This window comes from Salminus brasiliensis, chromosome 5 (assembly GCF_030463535.1).
Source record: "Salminus brasiliensis chromosome 5, fSalBra1.hap2, whole genome shotgun sequence".
Classification (NCBI taxonomy): Eukaryota; Metazoa; Chordata; class Actinopteri; order Characiformes; family Bryconidae; genus Salminus; species Salminus brasiliensis.
Window position 1 is genome coordinate 25265124 of NC_132882.1, and position 24296 is coordinate 25289419.

The window sequence follows — 24296 nt, forward strand, 5'->3', positions numbered from 1 at the left end:
ATTTGATACACTGCTGATTTTTCAGGTTTTCCCACTTGCAAAGCATGTAGAAGACTGTAATTTTTATCATAGGTACTCTTCAACTGTGAGTGATGGAATCTAAAACAAAAATCCAGAAAAATACATTGTATGATTTTTAAATAATTAATTTCCATTTTATTGTGGGAAATAAGTATTTGATACACCAGAAAAAGAAACTTAATATTTGGTACAGAAACCTTTGTTTGCAATTACAGAGATGAGACGTTTCCTGTAGTTCTTGACAAGGTTTGCACACACTGCAGCAGGGATTTTGGCCCACTCCTCCATACAGATCTCCTCCAGAGCCTTCAGGTTTGTGGCTGTCGCTGGGCCACACGGACTTTAAGCTCCCTCCAAAGATTTTCTATTGGATTCAGGTCTGGAGACTGGCTAGGCCACTCCAGGACCTTAAGATGTTTCCTACGGAGCCACTCTTTAGTTGCCCTGGCTGTGTGTTTTGGGTCGTTATCATGCTGGAAGACCCAGCCACGACCCATCTTCAGTGCTCTTACTGAGGGAAGGAGGTTGTTGGGCAAAATCTCACGATATATGGCCCCATCCATCCTTCCCACAATACGGTGCAGTCGTCCTGTCCCCTTTGCAGAAAAGCATCCCCAAAGAATGATGTTTCCACCGCCATGCTTCACGGTTGGGATGGTGTTCTTGGGGTTGTACTCATCATTCTTCTTCCTCCAAACATGACGAGTGGAGTTTAAACCAAAAAGTTCTATTTTTGTCTCATCAGACCACATGACCTTCTCCCATTCCTCCTCTGGATCATTCAGATGGTCATTTGCAAACTTCAGACGGGCTTTGACATGCATTGGCTTGAGGAAGGGCACCTTGCGTGCACTGCAGGATTTTAATCCTTGACGGCATAGAGTGTTACTGATTGTTTTCTTTGAGACTGTGGTCCCAGCTCTATTCAGGTCATTGACCAGGTCCTGCCGTGTAATTCTGGGCTCATTCCTCACCTTCCTCAAGATCATTGATGCTCCACGAGGTGAGATCTTGCATGGCGCCCCAGACCGAGGGAGATTATCCGTTATTTTGCATTTCTTCCATTTTCTAATAATTGCACCAACAGTTGTTGCCTTCTCACCAAGCTGCTTGCCTATTGTCCTGTAGCCCATCCCAGCCTTGTGCAGGTCTACAATTTTATCCCTGATGTCCTTACAAAGCTCTCTGGTCTTGGGCATTGTGGAGATGCTGGAGTCTGACTGATTGAGTGTGTGGACAGGTGTCTTTTATACAGGTAACGAGTTCAAACAGGTGCAGTTAATACAGGTAATGAGTGGAGAACAGGAGGGCTTCTTAAAGAAGAAGTAACATGTCTGTGAGAGCCAAAATTCTTACTGGTTGATAGATGATCAAATACTTATTTCCCACAATAAAATGGAAATTAATTATTTAAAAATCATACAATGTATTTTTCTGGATTTTTGTTTTAGATTCCATCACTCACAGTTGAAGAGTACCTATGATACAAATTACAGTCTTCTACATGCTTTGCAAGTGGGAAAACCTGAAAAATCAGCAGTGTATCAAATACTTGTTCTCCCCACTGTATATATATATATATATATATATATATATATATATATATATATATATATATATATATTTAAAACTATGGCCACCCAATTACGTCACATTTTCTCAAAAGCATAATTACAGTTTTTTTCCTCCAATTTTAGAAATAAAAAAGCAGAAATTTTATTTTTATTTTTACAAGGAATGCCCAAAATTTTGCATATGATTACATTTATCTTAGTTGTCTCAAAATCTAAAAAATCTCTTACTACTTTGTGATGGCGTTCGTAAAAAACACTGTATGCGCTATTGCTTGAGGGAAAAACTCATGAATCGACTCTTTTTGTGGAACTGAACCGACTCTTTACAAAACTCTGAATCAGGTGTAGACTTTTTGTGCTTCATGACACACAACAGTCAAACTTCTTGCCCATAAGATGGCGCTAAAGCTATCCTCTTATATTGTCGGAGTCTTCAGTGTTCCTCAAGACTTCTTGGTGTTGATGTCTGCATCCTGTTCCTGATCCGACTCTCTCGCAGGTAAGAGCTGTTCCGCACACCTGAGGAGAAAAATGCACCTGATTTTAGCTCACGCTTTCCTCTTGTCATGCTCGGGGGTATTTTTTTTTAACTTTTAGCCTGGTTGTTGATGAAGTCATTCTGCTCAGTAACTTCTGAATTTGTCGCGAACTTATTAAAATCTGAACCGTCGCCCTTCCTTCTCTGTGCGCTGTTCGGATCCTCGGTAGGTTTAATATGAGAAGGAAAAGCTGTATCTGAACAGCTTACAACACCTGCGAAACTGTGTGAGAATGTGTGGTGTGCTCTGTTGCTTTTCCTTTAGAGGCTTTCACTCAGAGACAGGTGTGTGTTCCTGAAGAGCTTCAGCACAAAGGTCTGTTTGTCTTCTAGCTACTGATTTACAGCCAAAGCTTCCTACAGAACAGGGGCTGTAAGAGGTGGCTTTGGGAGGTAATGGTGAGGTTCATATGGTGAGTTTTCCATATATCAGAAAAATCTCAGAATACATCACAGAAGAAGCAGATATTATTTAACGAATCCCAATATTCTCATACTGTTCTTCTAAACACTATTAATCTGTGTTTTGGTGAACCTCAGTCCTACGTTAGCCAGACTGGAGGCTTATCTGCAGAAAATAAACATGCTTATTTCATTTTAATGGATGTAAACTTTAAACTTTTATGGATTTAAGTTTGAATAACCTGAAACACTCTATTACATACACTACAAGCGGCTGTACCGTACAGAAAGTGCAATAAAGTTAGGAAGTAAATAAAGTAAATCAGTAGTAATAATAGTAGTAGTAAACTGAGGAATTAGGATGTGAACTATTTGGGAACAGGAATAATGCATTTTTACGACTATTCTATTATGAATACAGTGCTATTATTGATTAAATGTGTACAAATTGTGCTACAATTGTTAAGTGATATTACTGTTTGGCAGGATAGGCAGTAGAAGTCAATGTAAATTGGCTGGTAAATTCTGCTGTACTATGACACACATTTGCAGTAGAGGGAGAGTCTCTGGGCTAGCTCAGCATTTTTACTTGGTAATGGGGGGGTGCATTTCACAGGACGTTTACTGAACTTTTAAATGATGTAATCTGTTTTAGTTAAGCCTAATATGCAACATATATGAACAAAAACATGAACTCACAAGATATAAAGATCACCTCTTTGTGATCTGTTATTGTAATGATTGTAACTCATATTTAACCACATTACTAAATCATGGTGGGGCTTTTCTTTGGTAATAGAAGTTTGCGATAACACGTTCGGCCCATCGAGGGGTGCTCACATAAAATGGTACACAGGGGAACATCCATGTGTGGAAGCAGCAGTTTTAAAGCAGTAGTTTTCACCAGGTCAGTGGTGAAAAGTGAACAGTGAAGCACTTTTGTAAGTGTGACTCTTAGATTAGAGTGACTTACAATTGAGTGAGTGCTAAATTCCTCAAATGTAAATGTAGAATAAAGTACAAATTCAAACGTTCCTGTGGACGCTGGCCATGTAAAAGAGTGTGTAAGTAACAGCCACTTAACCAAATTTATTCCACTCCCCATGTTGGTGCAGTACTTTCAAATTTCCATTTCCCTCTTTATGTAAATTCCCTCATCGTGGTGTGGGAACTGCTTCTTCTTCATCTAAGCCATGGCTCCGTGCCCACTCGAACCCTCTTCACCCCACTGGGTCAATAACTAGATTTCTGCAAGTCTGTTTAACATCAGCTCAGACACCTTCAAACCTGAGAGAGATGAAGGACAGCGGTCACCATAGAAACAGGGCCCTCACTCCCACCTCCTGTAAAGGATGCTCGCAGTATCTGAATCTGAATTCCATTTACAGATGAAGAAAAGGAAGGTATGATTATTGAGTTACCTCCTCAGAGTTGTGGACTGGTGTGCTGTGTGCTGTTCAACCCACATTGCATGTTATTATATTGTAGATCTTGCATGCGTCATATAGTTTTTTCCATCATAGTGCAGTGACCATCTGAACTTACACTCTTTTCATCGTGTCCAAAGATTCTTGCTTGTTTAAACTGTCATTCAGGTACAAAGTCCTGGTGTCTCGTTTTGGAGCTGAAGTTCTCTGCAGGAGTGGTGACCTGACCTGAGGGAATGCAGAGAGTAAAGGGCAGGAGGGGGGCAATAGGGAAACGACGCAGCAATGTCATTACACAAGCAACAGCGTGTATGCTGTGAAAGGTTTCAGGGTCTGTGAGCTGAAAGGAGGATAGTTTTTGGTTGGACTCCAGCAGTGGTTAATATGGGAGGTAGGTGCACCATTACGGTGAACTTCACTACACAGCCAGTGTTGGTACTGCACAGTGGGTTTCACCTCAAAAACATTTGTCTGCCCTAATTTTTTTTTCTTAAGTTGGAGGTATTTGTAGAAGTGTATGTGTACCTGTTCAAGGTATGTACAATGATGGATGTGTATCTGTTGCTAGTATATACCATGGTGTGTGTGTGCTAAGTGGTGTTCCTGGGGGTATGTATAGAGATGGTTAGCTGGGGGTATGTATATAAGTGTGGTACCTGTTGGATGTGTGTATAGAGGATTCTAGAGGGGGATTTTGTGGTGGCCTGGCCTGTGAGTTGGTCTGGATGGTCTGGCCAGATGAAAAGATGAACTAAACGAGAGCACAGTGCTGCTGTGATTTAAGGTGGAACAGAAAAATTGACCGAGACGCTGGCAAATAAGATGCCGCCTAAGCACATGAACAATATGTAGTAAATTATATGCTTGTAATAAACTGTGTGTAATAATATACAAGTGTTTGGAATAGTAAACAGAGCTGAGGATGTTTCTAAAATGACTGAAAAGGCTGTATAGAGAATAGTGAAAGTAAATGTTATTATTTTTTTATTTGGCAGTTGTTCTTATTTTCATAATGTATTCATTTTTATCTTCTGTGTAAATGGTCCCTTTGTACTGCTAATTTCATCTCTGCAATTAGAAACTGACTCAACTTCTCAAACAGATTCTCTCTAAATCATCAGGTGTGTAGCTTGTGGTCTACAGGTTTTCCTAGGTTATCTGTGCTCCAGTGACAGTGAACTTTCCCTTTTAATCCTCATATGCCTTGCCAAGTCTGTATTGCAGAGTTCATGACCAAGGTTCATTATTAAGTAACAGGTCAGTTTGTGCGTTTACACCTGCATACAGACAGTAAAAGAACAGGTCATTTAACTACACTTGATCTCTTCATGCATCTTGAATATGAAGATTATATGTGGATAAGGCCAATCCAAATAACAGTGCCAGTGTAAAAGCACCCATCTGAGATGCATTTGAGCCACATGTCATAGAAATGTAAAAGTCACTATATTTAAGAAAGGAGTTTTTGATGACTAAGCATTTTGGAGAGAGAGGTGTTCACAATGCGTCTGAAATGAACAAAATTTGTCCAAATTGCACCTGAAACATTCACAAAAGGTTGAATACATCAGGTCCCAGTGTTCTGCAAGTGATTCAGCTACATGGTTTATGATTCATAGAAAGACTTTTGTCTGCTGCATTCATGTGCTGCATGTGATTTATGAATGGAATTATTAATTCACAGAATAGTGGGCTGTGATCACCCTTGAAACTCAGCGGAACACACTTTTAAAACATTAGGCTTCCTAAATGGTTCTTGGTTAGGGAGTAGTTATCCTCATGTCATGCAGATGCTTTTTTAACTTTAATTAGTTTAAAAATGTTTAAAAATGAGCATTTAAAAGGTCAACAAAGGTCAAAAAAATTAAAAATACAACTTGTGGCAGGCAGAGATTAAGGAACAATAATAATATTATTTGAAATTAGAAATAATATACCTCGAAATAATAGGAGTAAAGATATCAGGAACAGACAGTTAAAGGAAGCCATATAGAGCATATAGCTATACACACACCCTTAACAAAACATAGGTGAAACCATTGACAACAGTGTATAACTAGGGAGGAGACAAAACTCTAGTCACGAAGCTGGGGATGCAGCCAAGGAAAGCACCATCAGCTGTCACGTCACTGAAGGTTGTTCCATTTTGTAGGATCCTTCAAAAGTGGCTGAAAAACTGATTTCTTTCAGTCACCCATAATCTTTCACATGCAGCACAAGGTTATTAAAAAAACTCTATAGGCCTGGCAGAGTTTGTCATGGTAGGTCTTGGTTAGTTTAAGGTGTAGTTAAATGTAGCCTTTTCATGGATTTGATTCAAACTATTACATCACTTAGGTGTGAATACACCCTGCTCAGGCCGCCTTGAAGGTGCGACTGAGGCCTGAAGAATTGTCTATACTAGCAAGATCTGTCCTATTTCAGCTGCAACCTTGATATTAACACATATCTTTGTCTTGAGTCATATTGCCAAGTTATGGCTTCAGGTAAAGTAGAAAAAACATTACTAGGACTGGTATATGAAGACTCCCTTTTCAGGGCTCGGTCACATAGTGAAACCCCAAAATTGAGAAAGGCTTAGTAGACAGTACCAACACACTGTGGGTTACTAATGTAAGCAATTGTCTGCTGATACCAAAATGATATGGCCATCACTGTGCATCTCTTCATATGAACACTCATACTGCTTCATCTCTTCCCCTTACAGCTGGACAAGAAACCCAGTCTATCTTGGCTGCATCCTTTGCTTTTCTAACCTGAAGGCAAGCTGAGTCATGCCCTGTGTCACAATCCAGGCACTGTGTACTGTATTCTTACACTGTACTCTATGCACTTCCCTATCTGGAGCACATGTGTCAGCCTTGGCTGCAGCCCTGAATCCAACCCTGGCTGCCCCCAGCCCTGAGGTTCAATTTTCTGCATTTTGCTTTATTAAAGACAAAGCTAATCAGCAGTGCCTTCATGAATTGAATTCAGAGTGTTAAAAGACAAGGGAAAATGCTAATCTCTGCAGAGCTGCAGCCTGGGTGGAATCCAGTTCGACATGTCTGAAAAGTTTCTGTACAAACAAACCACCTATTTTAATAGATCGCTGTCCAAAGAAAAACATGTATCTCCAAAATGGTGACGTAACAGGAGATTTTAGATCTTTTTAGAGATTTAGATTTATCCATTCATCTAGAATTATTCACACAGTGTACAGAGCAGCTTCATGGTTTAAAAACAATGTGACAATGTGTTCTGATCTTTGCTCCAAGGTGGCTTCAGGAAGGCCTATATTGTAGGATTGTTGCAAAGTGTATATATGAGGGTTGGAGCTATATCCAAAACCATGCTACTATATTAATGAACATTAATATTTAAACATGTATTCATTTACCAACACTAGTAAATAACCTTAATAGCCTATACAGTTGCAATCAAATCAAAATCAAATAATATATTCATAAATATTCAACCACCATTGCAAATTAGGAGAACAATGTAAATAGCTCAGCACACCTAGAATAGGTGCCTTCTCCATATTCAACACAAAATGCCATATTTAATGACTACTGCAGTTTCAAAATTATTTAACCCCTGGAAATATGGAAATATAGAAATAAGCCGAGATAATTCTCTAAAAAGAGATTGCATAAATAAGGAAAAGGATACAGAGAGACAGAGCAAAGGCACTAAATGTTCCTAGAGATGTAGCTAGAAGCGTAGTTCATAAGTTAAATGACCACTTGCTACACTACCTGGACATGGCAGAAAGAGGAAGCAATCACCGGATATCACCAGATTCCAGGTGCCCGTACACCTCTACTGACCCAAATGTACAACATTTGGCTTTAATCTGCTCAGAACCACATACATAAGCTACAGAACATTTGGGATCCTGTTCTGTGGAACTTTTTGGGCCTTTGGATTAGCGGTATGTCTGGAGGAGGAAGAACGAAGACAAGAACACAGTGTCTACAGTAAAGCATGTCGGTGGCTCGGTGATGCTCTGGATTTGATTAGCCTTTTCTGGCCCTGGGAACCTGCAGTGTGTGCGAGGCAAGGTGGATTCAATCAAGTGTCAGGGGATTCTAGTCGAAAACGTCATGCCTTCTGGGAGGAAGCTGAAAGCATCATTAAACCTTCCAAAAAAGGGTAAAGGTGCACATATTTGTCACTGTACAGAAATGTGTTCTCTGCATTTAACCCATCTGTGATAGTGATCACACACACTAGTGAACTAGGGGCAGTGAGTACACACACACCCAGAGCGGTGGGCAGCCAACTCCAGCGCAGAGAGAGTAAAGGGCCTTGCTCAGGGGCCCAACAGTGGCAGCTCGCCAAGCCTAGGTATCGAACCCACAACCCTGTTATCGATAGCCCGTCGCTCTAACCGCTGAGCCACCACTGCCCCACAGTGCTGCTCCAACACAGTGATCCCAAGTATACCTCAAAGTCCACCAAGGCTTGGTTTCAGAAGAAGTCTTGGAAGATTCTGAAATGGCTATCATGGTCACCTGACTTGAACCCCAAAGAAACCTGTTTGAAGGCAGTTTGACACAAACCCAAGAATATTAGTGAACTGGAGGCCCCTGCCCATAAAGAATCGAAGGAAGCATCACTGAAAAAAGCAGACAAACAAGAAGCTTGTGTTCGTTTCACACTCTATTTATATACATATAAGATTTAATAGCCTCAAACGCCAGTCAGTAAATGCGTCATTTTGTACAACAACTTGTCACACACTCAGTTCAGATCATCTACAAATTAGACTATCAAAAAACACCCATGTAGCTAGTGCATTATGGAAGCAGGCCTACTCTGTTTAAAAGACAGTTTTGTAGTCTGTATGGGCTTCTCAGTGTCTTCATTAATGCTGAGCATATCCGGTTAATCTCTCCAGCTGTGTATGAGTGTGTAGTCGTGCGTAAGGGAAGAGCCACTGACTGGAGCTGATGTGAGGAAGCAGAGAGTAGATGATGTGGGACGAGTGTGGATCAATACTTTCGACTTGTGCAAATGAAGACTGTGAGCTCGTCATTATGTGATTGTGTTTCAGCTTCTCAGGAATCAGAAACACAAACTGTGTTTCCAGTGAACGACTGGTGCCTAAATGCTTATGTGAATGTTAGCGAGTGACTGAGTGTGTGTGAGTGTGTGAGGGTTTGTTTGTGTGTATGTCTTGACCTACTTCTCGTCTGTCTGTCTCTCATCTTCTGTGAACGGCACCCTGACACCTCGGAAGGCCTGTGTGAGTGTGTGCGTATTACAGCGCGAGACAGAGAGCACAGAAAGCAAATAAAAAAGACAAGACCTAAGCTTGAAAGCAATGCTTTCATTTAACTGATTGACTGAAGAAGTCAGGCTTGTGCAGCCCTCGGCCTGTGGTCTGTTGTGTTTTGCAAAGTCTTGCGTAGCTTAGCGCCCTCATATTCGTTTCATATTCATGACTTCTGACTGTGTAATCTACCTACCTGCCTGGGTATTGACCCTGCTAATAGATACATTCATCTACCCTCCCTCAGACAAAGCAATCTAGAACCGGGTCTGACATTGACATACAGTGTGTTTAAAAGCTTTTCTTTTTTTGCTTGGAATAATCATGCTATTGCTCGAGAGCTTGGGGAGAAGGATGCACACTGGGAGGATGCACTGTGTGGCCTAATGACAGGAAAATGTCTCAGTAGTGTCTTCTGGAGCACTCCCAGGTACTTGCTGCACCACCGTATCCGCCGGACATCCAATAGTGTTTTCCACAGATGTAAAAAGGAACCTTATTATGAAAACTCACTTTGACCTTGTGCACATACATGTGGTGTCTGGTTAGCATTGTCAGCATTGTTAACAATGCTAGTTCATAACATTGCATTATGCAGTATTTTACGCATTCCAAACATCATGGGAACACATTCACAGTACTGTGTATAGGACTGATTTAATAAGACAGATAGAAGTGCTAATAAACCATATAATACTAATGCTTTCATTACTGTTCATGTGCACTGCAGCCATATTGGATTTTGAACTCAGGGTTGGTGAGGCACTCAAGTACAAACAAGTGGAAAATCCGACTTGTGGGGACGTTCCAGTTGAAATTTCTTACTTGGAACTTAGAGCAGTCTGCAGTGGAGAACACCTACTTGTTTTCAGCTTTTCATTGAGCTTGTGCCACCAGTTTATACTCCTCTGTGGTTTGGTTCTGTTTATTGGTTTTGATTTTCCTCTTTGATTTAACTGGTTTTGGTTGTAGCCTTCTAGATTCTAGTGCTGACTGCTGACAGATAAACTTGCAAAAAGAAAATTGTCTAATGTTGAATGGTTGTGTACATCACCAGAAGATCTGCATCTTTGCAAGTCAGTGATGTTTTTTGTGTTTCACCAAAGCACCAAAGCTTTGTTTAGACAGGGTGTGAGGGATGCTGTGGTGCCTGATCCATGTGGTATTTTGACTAAAGCATATTACACACATTTCATTACAACCCCAGAGAACTGTGTTATCCTGTGGAAAAGTGGTAATAATATGTCATCTTGAAAATTTTCTTAAGTACACATTTGGGTGGAAATATACTTGGGCATGCATCCAAGTGTTGTACCTGTGGGAGTACCAAGCCTCAATATAGCCTCTGTGTGGGAGTATAGCTTCTGTGTGGAAGTGTAGCCTCAGTGTGCCTCAGGTTGTTGCTGTAAGTTTGAAAGCTACTTTGCAGTTATTTGCTAGTTCTTTGCTGAACAGCCGGTAGTTAGTGGTTTTCTGTTATGCTGTGCTGTATCTGTGAAAATGATCAGATCAGGAACGGTTCTACGCAGAAGGTGAGGTTTGTAGATGTGTGTTTATGGGCTCTGCTCTTCGGCCTGGTTTTGAGTTCACATGAGGACGATGAGACAACAACAACAAAACAGACCGTTTGGATGCAGCCAGTGGTTTCTTTGTTGATCTGAAATTTCCTTTTGGATCACTGTCATGTGAAAAGATCTATTATCCGCTGGATCACAGCATCTTACCCGAGGCAAATGGGTTTCAGGCCAAAAGAACACCCAAAACCACAGGCATTTTAAGTGATTGTTTTGCTTTTATGGCTGTTATATGGTCTATGAGTAGTTTTCTGACCTTCCAACTTCTTACTGATGACTGAAAGATTTTTCGGCTTCATCGCCTCATCGCCTTTATCTGTACAGAAATAGAAACTTGCTCCAGTACATACATTACTCCAAGAAGACACATTAGAGCTTTTTTAATACATTTTTGGGACAAAATATTGGGACACCTGCTCATTTACTGTTTCTTCTGAAATTATATTTCTGAAAAAGTATGTCCTGCTTTTGTTGGTGCACCTGTCTCTACTGTGGAAGGCTTTCCACTAGAGTTTGGAACATTGCTTTGAGGATTTGATTGCATTTAGCAACAAGAATGTTCACCACCCCACCTCATCCCCAAATCATCCCTTCTAAGCAGAGTGGGTCATTTTGAGACTGCACTTTAAAATAAGACTATATGCTGCTCCACGTCTCTCTGCACCAAACTCTCTTTTATTTTTTTGCACAACTCCACAGTATTGACTCTTCTGTCCATCTAGCATCTCTCTCCTGGGAAGCAGCAGCTTTCTATCGACCTTGAATAAATAAAGTTAATCTTAAAGGCCTCTGTAGCTCCCTGGAACACAGTCTCAGCCTTTATTAGCAAATTGCTATCTTTTATAAATCTCCTGCTTTACTGGCCTTTCTATGTTTTCTCTTTGGTTCTTTCGTCTCTTTCTCTCATACACACACTCCTTTCAACTTTACAGCTCAGCATAGCCCTAGTATTGTGTTCACAGTAGGGCTGTACGATAACATCAACTCAGTATCGACAGGTAATTGCTTTCAGAATGAACAAAGGTGTATCTATTGTGCTACTCTAGAAGAGCTGGATGTTTAGGTGAAGCTGGGCCACTGAGCTAAAATCTAAAAATCTGCATTTTGTTCATTTTACTGCATTTGAACCCCTACAGGAATGCATATTATATGTCTCTAATGCTAATGCAGGTATCTGTTTCCACGGTTTGCCACATTGCCACATTTTATAAGTGTTTATGTGTCAGCATCTGCAGATCTGTACAAACAGCAGTTTTCGACATTGGCCCACAATTCCCATGTCAGTGACCTCTCTGTTCATACGCACAAAATGCCTGTGGAAGACTATAGTAATGTGTAATATAATAAAGACTTTTATCCTACGAGGTTGTAATTAAACTTTCTCACTCTCACGCTCTTGCACACACCCACACACTCTCGCTTTCGGTTCACTGCTGCGCAAGATAGTTTGTTGGCATGTGTGGTAAGTACAATATTGCCAGAGCATTATACCAACAGTAGCAATAACAGCAACAGTGGCTCATAGTGATTGAAAAAAGCAACAATAACCATTCAATAATAATAATAATTACATTAAAAAAAGGTATAAAAACCCAAATGAAGAAAAAAGTATGTAAGTATCTCCATGTTAAGGCCTTTGTTAAAACGTTTTTTTCACTTTCACTGAAGCTTGTGTTCAAATGACTCTCATGTGGATCTACGCATTACAGACTTTTCACAAACTTTTGGGGAGTCCTAGTCAAGTGCATGTTTTCAATAAAGGAAAATCTCTCTCTTTCTCTCTCTCTCTCTTTCTCAGCGCGTATCAGACGTTACTCTGATGTCATGGCTCTGCCAGACTCTTTTATCCAGAAGCAGCAGCTGGACGCCTCTATGGCCGACACTTTCCTGGAACACCTGTGTCTACTTGACATCGACCAGGAGCCCATTACAGCACGCAACACCAGCATCATCTGCACCATCGGTAAGTTGGATAGTTAGTCCTGTGACTGGCCTGTAGGGGTAGAAATATTGACTAATTTTCTGTCTTTCTCCTGCTGTGCTGCCTGCTGGCAGGTCCGGCATCCCGCTCTGTTCCAAAGCTGCAGGAAATGGTGAAGGCTGGAATGAACATTGCTCGTCTCAATTTTTCCCATGGCAGTCACCAGGTCTGTACATATGTGTATGTGAGTGTGGGTGCATGTGTGTTTGTTAAAGCACATCACGGTTAGAAACTGTTGTCTCTATCTCTCTATCGCTCTCTCTCTCTCTGTCTTTCTCTCTCAGTACCATGGTGAGACAATCCGTAACATTCGGGAAGCGGTGGAGACTTTGACATCTGACCCACTGTGCTACCGACCTGTGGCCATCGCCTTGGACACCAAAGGGCCAGAAATTCGCACTGGGCTGGTGCAAGGGGTAAGTAGTGTGGGTGTGTGAATGCATGCGATTGCCTGTGTCTGCATGTGTATGCATTCACGTTCTCCTAGATGCTCCGTAAGTAGTGGTGCTGGTTCTCTATGTATTCAGGACAGAATAGGGTGTAACTCAGAAGGGTTCAAGGTAAAGTTGGGGGTGCGAGTTCAATATAACACTTAACTCAAACACTGTTTTGAAGGTGTTGGACTATAAATGCAGTCTGACAAATTCCAAGTAATCCATAGCTCTAAGTAATCCAAAAAACACAGGTGAAAGCTAAAAACACAGAGAGGACCTGGGCAAAACCAAAAGAGTAATCCAAGACTGACCACAAGGTTTCAAACCTAGGGAAGCTACATGTAAAGACCTTGGGGTAATGGCTTTTTCTTTAAAGTCCATGGAGCAGTTTCACGCATGGTGTGGTGGACAACATGTCGCCTGGGTTTTACGGCGTTGCAGCATTCAGGGATGTCAGCTAAATTGGGAGCTAAAGTGATTTCTTTAGTGGCAATAAGCAAAGACAGTCAGCGCTCATGGCACCAGGTGATGATTTTATTCTAGGTCCGTTAAATAAAGGGGTTATGTAAGTGCAGCAATAGCAGAACCTCGATTATGGGAGGACAAACAGTGTTATTGATTCATGATGGCATGCCCCTACAGTAAATTGGATGGGTAGTGTAATGTGTGTGACACATCCAGTTCCTAAGGGTCTCTTATTCAGGCCACGCACTTGCAGAGTCACAGTTAGATCTCACAGCACTAACTTCAGCTGTTTGTCCACCTTATGATCTCTAAAGATGCCTGTGGATCCAGGAGTCTAGGAGGGCTGGGAAGGATACCAAGGCACTAGGGTAGAGAGAGACAGATCGGTGTAACTCTGTGCCAAGAACCAGTGTTATTGCACTGAGCACTGGAATTCCACATGGAAGTAGGTCTTGTCTGAATAATGAAAATTTGCCCAATTGAAAATCTTTTTTGGAATGGTTGTTGAAACACCTGTGAGATTTGACTGCGGAAGAATGCTGAGAAAATACATGGGGTGTTGGGATTGATGTTTTCAATACATTGTGATCTCAGCCCAGGGAGAGGCCAAGTCACGTGACTGGAGGGCCGTGCGAAGCTCAGAGACACACACACACACACAGCAGTGCGAGTCATCCCAAATGTGTTTTATTACACATAAGTGCACATGTCACACCCAAAACACTACTTCTCTAAACCTGAGTGGGAGTCACTGTGATGGCTCTTTACTCCGTGGCTGAGAGGATAGCATTCTCTTGAGTAACTCTTGCTCCTTAGCCAAGAGAGTTACGTTCTCTCTCTTGTGCTGCAGAGAGTGGAGCTTTTTAAGCTGCTGGGAGCTCCTTCCTAAGAAGCTGCAGCTATCTGTAATCAGGGGATGGGCTCCCAGCACACACTGGAGAGAGAAATGGCAAATCCACCTTCCCTACCAACACTACATGTGATATTGTGTTCCTCAAAAGTTTGCAAATCAGCATAAAAACCATGCACATTTGTTGCAAATATTTAATGTAAGCTCAGAGTTAGGTGTACCCTGAGCTTTGATATAAGGTTATGCATGCCCAGAAGAGCATGTTCAACTATGCTATAAAATTCTTCTTAGCAAATAAGCAAGTTTAGGGCTTTGGGCACCCCTGGTCACAATTTCTGTTACTGTGAATACTGTGAAGTGTAATATTTTCAGCAGTACTTTTATATTTCACAGTTTTTTTGTACAGTTTTCAAATAAAAAAAATAAAAGAACAGAGCATGAATCACTTAGTAACATCCCTTTTGGCAAGTGTAATTGTATGAATGCCTTTTTAGCATTCATACAATCTTTTAGTTCTTGATTTGGGAGATTTTTGACAATTTTTCCTTGCAAAGGTCATTTAGTTCTGAGCAGTTGCTGCACTGCTCTATTTTGCTGATATTTACAGAATTTGCTAACATTTAATTGGATGTATTTTCAATCTACCAGTAAAATGTTGCCTGTATCACTGGCATTAATACGCCCAAAGCATGATTAATCCACTCCTGTGCTCAACATTTAGAGAGGTGTTCTTTTTTATAAAATTCTCAATTTATGCAATTGTCAGGAGGAGCAAATCAGCCTCAAAATCAGCCTAATTATCCTGTAGCGTGAGTCCGTCCTCAGCTATTCACAGTAACATATATTATAAATATATATATGGATATATGTGTTATATATACATTCACAGTACTCATTTATCAACCCAAGGGTGATACACATATTATAATAAAACAAAGTAAACCAAATGACAAAATAAAGATAGCAGTTTACATACAGGTGCAGAAGTAGGTTTGGGTGATCTGATAAAAATATAAATACATATACATATAACTATTTTGTCACAATACTTGATATTTTCACAATACATAATATTTATACACCTCATCGCAGACAAAATGCATCAGTATTCTTACAGATTCTTAAATAATACTATTAAAAAATACTGAAAACAGTGAGATTTATTCTAAATGTGCTGCTCTTCATCCAATTAAACCTGGCTAATTACAGTGTAATAAAATGTGCAGTTGATCTGTGTTCTTTAACCACATATATCCTCGATGGCTATAAGAAAAGCATATTGTGTATCACGGTAATAAAATGTGTTGCGATACGATAAAATATCATCATATTGCCCAACCTAATGCAGCAGTGCACATTATTATTTTATATAAAACTTTCTTTTAAACTATGAATTCTTTTAAGCTTACTAAGACTTTTCCTGTGTTTCCTTTTTTGTGAAACAAGACCATTTACAAGTCTTTAATGCATAAAATGTGTTTGTTGGTCTCAGAGTGCAGAGGGTGAGGTGAAACTGGAGCGTGGGGCACTGGTGAAGGTGGTAACAGGGGAAGCAGAGCGGGACAGGACGGACGGTACTCTGGTGTGGGTAGATTACCCCAGCCTACCATGCGTGGTACAGCAAGGCAGCAGGATCTACATAGACGATGGACTCATCGCTCTTACAGTTCTGGAGATAGGTACCTCACACACTTACACACACATACACTCCACCTTCTCTCATTTGCTGTATTTTGGTTCATTTTTGTGCACACTGAACTGAATATTGATAAGTTAAATGGGAGCATGAGTAAGCATCTAACACTGAGGGCCAGTTGTTGTACGTGCCTGAGAAGGTGTGACTTGTTGCAAACAGTGCATGCTCTCAACACATCTGAAATTAATGTGGACTTCAGGAAGGCTGTAGCTAATCTGGGGGAAACGGGAACAAGAGTAGTATGTAGGAATGTAGTTTGTTCCCCACCAAAACATTCAATAAGGGTGTAATTTAACACTGTAAAAAAGTATTGAAAAGAATTGAGAAAACAATCACGTGGACTGTGAGAGCATCTACAATTGATTTATCTCTCATTTTGAGACACTACCTCTGATTTACACCTTGCTTTATGAGGCAAAAATGGTCAGCAGTAGTCGACTTATCCTTTGCATCATATGGAATATATAATTAACACTTCCAGTATCTCTGCTCATGTCTGTACTATTCTCCTGTGTCTTGCACAATCCTTCTGCATATGTACATGTATGAGTGATAGAACAGCATTTAGTGTTTTTCCATGTACATGCCTCAAGTGCTGCACATTTGAGCTTGCAAGCTAGTTTTATATATATAATGCATGATCGGACTACATCCTATTTGCACCTGAAACTACTGCAAAAGCCTTATCCACACTCCTCAAGTCAAGTCAGGAGGCTTTATTGTCATTTCAGCTCTGTACCAGCACACGGTAAAATGAAATTATATTTTTATTTTTTTATACATTTTTATTTTTCCAGAAAGGTGCAACATGGAACAAAACGAGAACCATATTACAGTACAGGACAGACTGCAGTAGACAATGCAATAAATACGACTCAATATAGATTGTACACTGTACAGACTAAAGTATTAGACACCTCTTTAGTGTTTTATCCCTCTTGCCACCTGGCATTGGACATAGTGCCAATAGGTTTGTGTTTATCGGCTCCAGAGAGTCCTTTACTATTGACAATACATCTCCACAGGGATGAGACAAGCTGTGTGTGTGTCAGCAATGAGTTTAACTTTAAGTAGCTGAGTGCATTCATTGGAAGGTTTGTCTACAAACATTTGGACATATAGTGTACATATGTATATTGTACCCATGTATGCTGACATATCTAAACATTCAAACAAAAAAGGAATTTGGACAACCTGTAATGTTGACTAAGGAGTGGCATATTTCCTAACAAAATTGGACTTACCCACTGAAAATTTGACGCCCTAACAGTGGGAGAGCTCTCCAGTCTATCTTGACACATCCGTTACATCCGTCTGCTGATCTGCTTCCTCCAATCTAATAAGACCACTTTCAATTGGCTGTTTTAATCCTGTGCTACCAAAACGAAACAAGGGAAATAACATGATTACTACAGTACCTCCATCCATCCATCCATCTGTCTTCTTATCCATTTCTTTTTAGTCAGGGTTGTGGTAGGTCCAGAACTACAGGAATACACGCAACAAAGCATCAGTCCATCGCATTATTAAAGTTATACCATAATTTAATTACGAACATGTTGTTTTTATTAAAAAATTAGCTAAACGCTGCAGAGGTCTTACTGTAGATCATAAATCATTAGGCCTTCTCTCCAGCTCATTACTTAAACCCTTAAAAGAAACAACAACAAGAAAACAGTGAAGAAAAAGCTTAGAAACACCAGTGAGGGGATTGCTTTTCACAGCACTATTTACAGGCACACATTTATTTATGCATTACCATCTTAAATCACACGTATATGTCTGCCAGCTCTCCATGCAAAAGATGTTTCACTCTCAAAATCATTTTCTTGTGTAAATAAAAAAAAAATACATCAACAAGCAACACTGGCATGTCTTCATGTAGACACAAGCTGCTCTGTCTCTGTGCTGCAGGTGATGGGTGGGTGAACACTCGTGTGGAGAATGGGGGTACCCTGTGTAGCCGGAAAGGTGTGAACCTGCCGGGGGTGGAGTTAGTGAACCTTCCTGCAGTGAGTGAGCGGGACCAGGCGGACCTGCAGTTCGGAGTGGATCAGGAAGTGGACATGGTCTTCGCCTCCTTCATTCGCTGTGCAGAGGACGTGCGCGCAGTGCGCCACGCACTCGGACCCAAGGGCAAAGACATCAAAGTCATCAGCAAGGTGGAGAGCAGACAAGGAGTGCAGAAGTAAGTCGCTGACCAATTCTTATAAACCCAAAATGCAAACCCCAGCTCCAGCTGATCTAATAGCACTCTTAAATTACAGGGTTAACCAAAGTTGCAGTTTTTTAGTATAAGAAATTAACCAGTGCAAGTAGTTAAGCCAGATGGAGCCTAACTTTCCCAAGAGATACGTCCTTAATAACAACAGAATTATATGTGTATTATTATTTATTAACATTCATTTCTGTTATTTTGAAAAGTATGGGCTCTGTTTTCATGGCCTGGGAGCAGTTTGACTGTAAACGGGCAGAGTTGTGTCCTGCAGGAAATTTGTATGCACTCATAATCATAAGACATTGCTCATGTTGAAAACCCCGCATGGCTCATTTGTAGCCGCCGCTGTAAGTTTAAAAACCTGTGTGACGGGAGTCTGAAGGGTATTCTGCATTTTATAGATTTATAGATCCTTTATGTTGTAAGGTGTAGGTCTGTTGCCGTGCAGTGTGCAAGAATGGACATAAAAAGAGTGAGGGCTGTGCGTGTGTGTGTGTGTGTGTGTGTGTGTGTGTTTTGTTCTGTGTGTGTGGGTGAAAGCATCAATGATAGATGTTGGCGTTATGTGGCTGTAGTAGTTATGTATTCTGCATGTAGTACTATATATAAACCTACATGTCTCTCTTACTGTCTCTGTGTCACTGTCTCTCACTCACTCGCACTCTGTTCCCTCAACCCGCTTCTGTCTTGCTATTCTATTCCCTCCATCACTCTCTCTCTCTCTCTCTCTCTCTCTCTTTCTCTCTCTCTCTCTCTCTGTCTCTGTGTCATTGTGTCTATTCTATTCTCACAACCCACTCTCCCCCTCTCTCTCCCTCTCTTTCTTACTTTCTCTCTCTATCTCTCTCTCTCTCTCTCTCGCTGTAGTTTTGATGAGATCCTGAAGGAGAGTGACGGAGTGATGGTTGCCCGTGGCGATCTGGGCATTGAGATTCCGGCAGAGAAAGTTTTCATTGCGCAGAAGATGATGATTGGGCGCTGCAACTCGGCAGGAAAACCAGTCATCTGCGCTACACAGGTTGCATACACAACCAAAAACAACTCTCACTGCAAAACACACACACACTTAAATACAGTCCATATATGTAATATTTGTTATTTGTAATATATATGTATTATGTCTTATGTGAATCATCCTAATGGTATGTTTAGTTCACTACTGAATCAGGATTGCAAAGAGGAACTTGTATGCAGAGATCGTACACATGGTCTTGTCAGATTGTTTGCTGTTGTGCCTGTGTGTACTGTGATGATGTGATTAGACTGAAATGCTGACTGAAAGTTTTACTGTCTGTGACTCCTGTACAAGTGTCAGCTGAGCTACAGAAGTATAATCATGTTTTCCACTCACAGACACATGCTCACACACACATACACACACAGAGAGACACAAATCCCCCTAGTCTTACAATGCATACACCTGCACACACACACACACAAAGACACTCACACGATTTACCTGCAGCAATGTTGAGTCAGTGTGCTTTATCGCTCTCTTAACAAAGTGCCTTATGTGGCCTGACAGCCTTATAGCAGGGCTACAGCAGAACCTAAGTATGTGTGTATGTGTATAGTTACTGGAGAGTTTTATAACGATATACTTTATTAGTCTCCTTTCACCCTGTTCATCCATGGTGAGGACCTCACAGGACCATCACAGAGCAGGTCTTTTTTTGGGTGGTGGGTCATTCTCAGAACTCAAGAAAATGACCCATCTCCCAAATAATACCTGCTGAGTGGTGGTCCTGTGAAGTCCTGAGCATTGAGGAACAGGGAGAAAGGAGGCTTACAAAGTATTCAGAAAAAAATGCAGAACAACTGCCTGTTTCACATTATGTCAAATGTGCCAAAAAATGGAGATACAAGATTTTTATACAACAGTTCTCTCTCTCTCTCTCTCTCTCTCTCTCTATATATATATATATATATATATATATATATATATATATATATATATATAAGAACCCTTGTCCTAGCATTAAAACAACCATTAAAAACAGGCGGGATAATTGTGTGATTTTTATTGATTACTCAACTTATTATTTAACATACAAAACCTCTTTATGTCATAATCCTCATAACATAAGATACAAGAAAATGAATGAATAAATATAGAAGAAAAACATTCATACATTTGCAGCAATTACATGTGGAGGCAAAATGAGCTGGGAAACATATCGTAATGGGTGAAAGTAGTGGGAGGAGGTTGGAAAGAAAACCCTTCCCCATGGCCATTAAAGGGTTCTACAAATAGACCGAGCCCTAGGCTGAAAAAAAGACCAGAAGCCACAATGTCTGAATTACAGTTCCCAGCTCTTAAGTGTTTCTATCTGTACTTATAGCAGGCGGCCTTTCATCTGTCTTCTTTTTTGTTGTTTTCAAGAGGAGTTGGCATACTAGTATCTATGGGCGTAAGTACCAGCCGATATTAGCAGAAAATGCTGTGCTGAACCAATTCAGTCCAATCCCGCAACAGCCTGGGATATCACACACTCACAATGTGTGATCTCTATTCAAGCTGTTTGGGCCCAAATTTTTAACATTGTGTGTGTGTGTGTGTGTGTGTGTGTATAGATGTTGGAGAGCATGGTGTCACATGCTCGGCCGACCCGCGCTGAGAGCAGTGATGTGGCAAATGCTGTGCTGGATGGAGCCGACTGTGTTATGCTGTCAGGGGAAACAGCTAAGGGACGCTTCCCCGTAGAGGCTGTGGCCATGATGCACTCAGTAGGTTTGCATCAGTATCTGTGTGTGTGCTTGTGCCTAGCTGTTGTCATGTGTACATATGTATGTGTGTCTTAATAATGACTCAAATCTGATTATGTAAACACTCCTCATTTGTCTCGCTCCTTCATTCTCTCAGATTAGTCGGGAGGCAGAAGCAGCTATATTCCATCAGCAGCTCTTTGAGGAGTTGAGGCGTTTGACTCCTTTGAGTCTGGACCCCACGGAGGTCACAGCGATCGGAGCTGTAGAGTCGTCCTTCAAATGCTGTGCAGGAGCCATCATCGTCCTCACCACCACCGGCAGGTACGCAGACCACCATGTGTTATTGTTTACATTACTACTTAATGGTAACACTCACTGGTTTCTCACTGTTGGAAGTACACACTTTGCTTTGATCCTGTTTTTTGGTCTTGTCTCCTCAGGTCCGCTCAGCTGCTGTCTCGTTACCGTCCACGCTGTCCCATCATCGCTGTGACCAGAAACGCTCAGGTGGCCCGTCAGTCTCAGCTGCTGCGAGGGGTTTTCCCCGCCATCTTTCACATCCCATCCAGAGAGGTCTGGGCAGACGATGTGGACGACCGTGTCACCTTCGGCATGGACATAGGTGTGTGTGTGTGTGTGTGTGAAGGTGTTTAGGTGTTTGTATTGCTGTGCACACATTTTAATTTTGGGTGGGTTATGCTTAAAAATATATACACAACGCATCTAATATTTGGTTAAATTAGCAAGTTGCACCTTGACCAGGTGCTTTTGGTTTTACTAACTTCTAGCAGAATTCTGGTTGATTATTTGACCGCTCTTCTTGCAGGCTGGTCTCATGAGGAAGTAATTTCAGGATTAATACGATGTGTACTGAATGTAGTTCAACTCTCATGCACGTGCACACATTACTGATGCAACCCAGAAAAGGCAGAAGTTAAACACTTCGAACAAAGAATGTTACAAAGCAGCCGGTGAAATTTTATAACCTAAACCTACAGCTAAACGTTTAGTGGTGGCTTAGGCAGTGGTGGCTTAGCGGTTAGAGCGCCGGGTTGTCGATTACAAGGTTGTGGGTTCGATGTTGGGCCCTTGAGCAAGGCCCTTTACCCTCTCTGCTCCCCGGGCGCTGGAGTTGGCTGCCCATCGCTCTGGGTGTGTGTGTACTCACTGGCCCTAGTTCACTAGTTCACTAGTGTGTCCCCCCCCCCAGAGCATCACGATATCATGATGAAAATATATATTTAAAAAATAAATTGCATAATAAAACAAAATGGTTATTTTTAATATTATTATTTTTTTCATAGTTGTTACACCATAACTAGGTTGGCTGTCACTTCTGGACAAATGCAGATAAGCGCTGCTTGGGTGGTCGGTAAAGGCCCGGGTGCTTCAGCATATTGCACAATATCTCTCTCTGGGCAAATGACTGCAAAAAGAAAAAACATCTGTTCAAAAACCAACATTTTAACTGGTTAACATGTTTACTGTAAATGCAGTGTCTTGTCTGCTATGTTTCAAATAGTTAAATCAATATGCCACACTTATACACCACTCTGTATTTAACAGTAAAAATGTATTAAAAGGTTAAAAACAACAGCCAGAATGACAGCAGTGTGCTGTAAGCTAATTACAAATAATGCTAATGATAGTGGGTACCTTACACACACAGTGTAGCCTATGGAATGATGATGCATCTGGTGCTGAGGTGGTGGTATGGGGGGGCCCAAATGAAAATCTGCTTAGGGCTCCATAGGTTCTGCCTACACCCCAACCTAAACAACCTAACACTTTACCATAATCCTAGCTCTAAACCTAACCATAGTAGAAAGTGAAAGTCTGATATTAAGTTCCATTAAGTCCATTTTTAGAAGCCCCACAATTTAGAAAAGCACCATGAATGTAGCAGTAGCAACACTGTAGTGTGAGTCGTAAAATATGTATGAAATCTATCTTTGTGCAAATTGTAGGAATTTATTCAACATCGTTTTGCCTCTTGGCAGATCTGTTACAGTTTGACTTGTTAGCTTCCTGGCACAGACCTGGATGGATTTTAAGCATAGTCCACATATTTTAGAGGACTCGTCCCAGTCCTAGAATACTTCCAAAAGCCTGCTTTGTCCATTACACATCCACCTTTCAGCTTTGTTTTAGGTCATTTTCCTGTTGAAACACCCACTTTTATCCAGTTTTAACCATCTAGCTAATGGTTTGAGGGTATACTACAAGATTTCTAGAGGTTGTCCACCTTCTTCATTAATCCATTCACTTTTTGCAATGTACCAGTTACACTGGCAGCTGTCCCAGCAGTCCCAGAGCATGATGCTCCTACCACTGTGCTATACAGTTGAAAGTAGAAAATTGGGTTGATGAAAATTGGGTGATATGCCCTTTATTGTATTGATTAGGCATACCAGATATTGGATGTTTACTACTACTTTCCTAAAGAGAGGCTTAAAAAAACAAAAACACTGATGAACAAAAGATGGTAATGGTTATTAATTTATCTATGTGTGTGTCTGTGTGTGTGTCTGTGTGAGTTTAGGTAAAGCACGAGGCTTTTTTAAGTCCGGTGATATGGTGATTGTGGTGACTGGCTGGAGTCCTGGATCTGGACACACTAACATCATGAGAGCAGTGACAGCATCCTGAGCCCTCACCTCTGATTGGATTCAGCCTCTGAATTCCCACCTATGATTGGACAAACTCCATTCCATATCCCTATCAATTTACATAATAAAAGTCATTTTGCGGAAGAAATCAGTTCTCTCATTTGAACGTCAAAAATCTCTAAAAACACTGTTCTCTTTTCTGTCTCCTTGCATTTACACATACAGACATGCGATTAGACATGATTACTAAATTCAAATTAAAATAAGACCATAACAGAAGAACAGATGCAGAAGTTCCACAAGTCTCTAAAAGTCTTTAATGTGGTGGTCCAAAAACTCCCAGAAAAGAGCTTAGTTCAGGGCTCATGCCTATACTTTTCTTCCTGGTTGATGTATTTAACTGGATTTTTAAAGTAATGCATGTTTTACCAAGAGGCAAAGAATGGAAGGGGTGGCACTGTATTCATGTGCGCTTAGCCACAGTGGGGTCAGCTTATAGCAAGCAGATGTTTTAGGGGATGGTGTGGGAAAGTGCCCC

The 24296-nt window shown here is 41.0% G+C and overlaps 1 protein-coding gene across 2 annotated transcripts; it reads left to right on the plus strand.

The window, feature by feature from the left end:
• The first annotated feature begins 2042 nt into the window (after positions 1-2042).
• On the plus strand, positions 2043-23906 carry pklr (pyruvate kinase L/R). 2 transcript variants are annotated; one of them, XM_072678879.1, is made up of 11 exons: positions 2043-2094; positions 12595-12759; positions 12852-12943; positions 13062-13193; positions 16019-16205; positions 18137-18410; positions 19308-19458; positions 21015-21167; positions 21304-21470; positions 21590-21771; positions 23692-23906. In XM_072678879.1, exons 2-11 carry the CDS (start codon positions 12621-12623, stop codon positions 23796-23798), a joined length of 1584 nt encoding a protein of 527 aa, XP_072534980.1. In that variant the 5' UTR covers positions 2043-2094; positions 12595-12620; the 3' UTR covers positions 23799-23906. The 2 variants fall into 2 exon arrangements, with proteins under 2 accessions (XP_072534980.1, XP_072534981.1); XM_072678880.1 differs by lacking the exon at positions 2043-2094 and adding an exon at positions 2506-2546.
• The last annotated feature ends 390 nt before the right edge of the window (positions 23907-24296 follow it).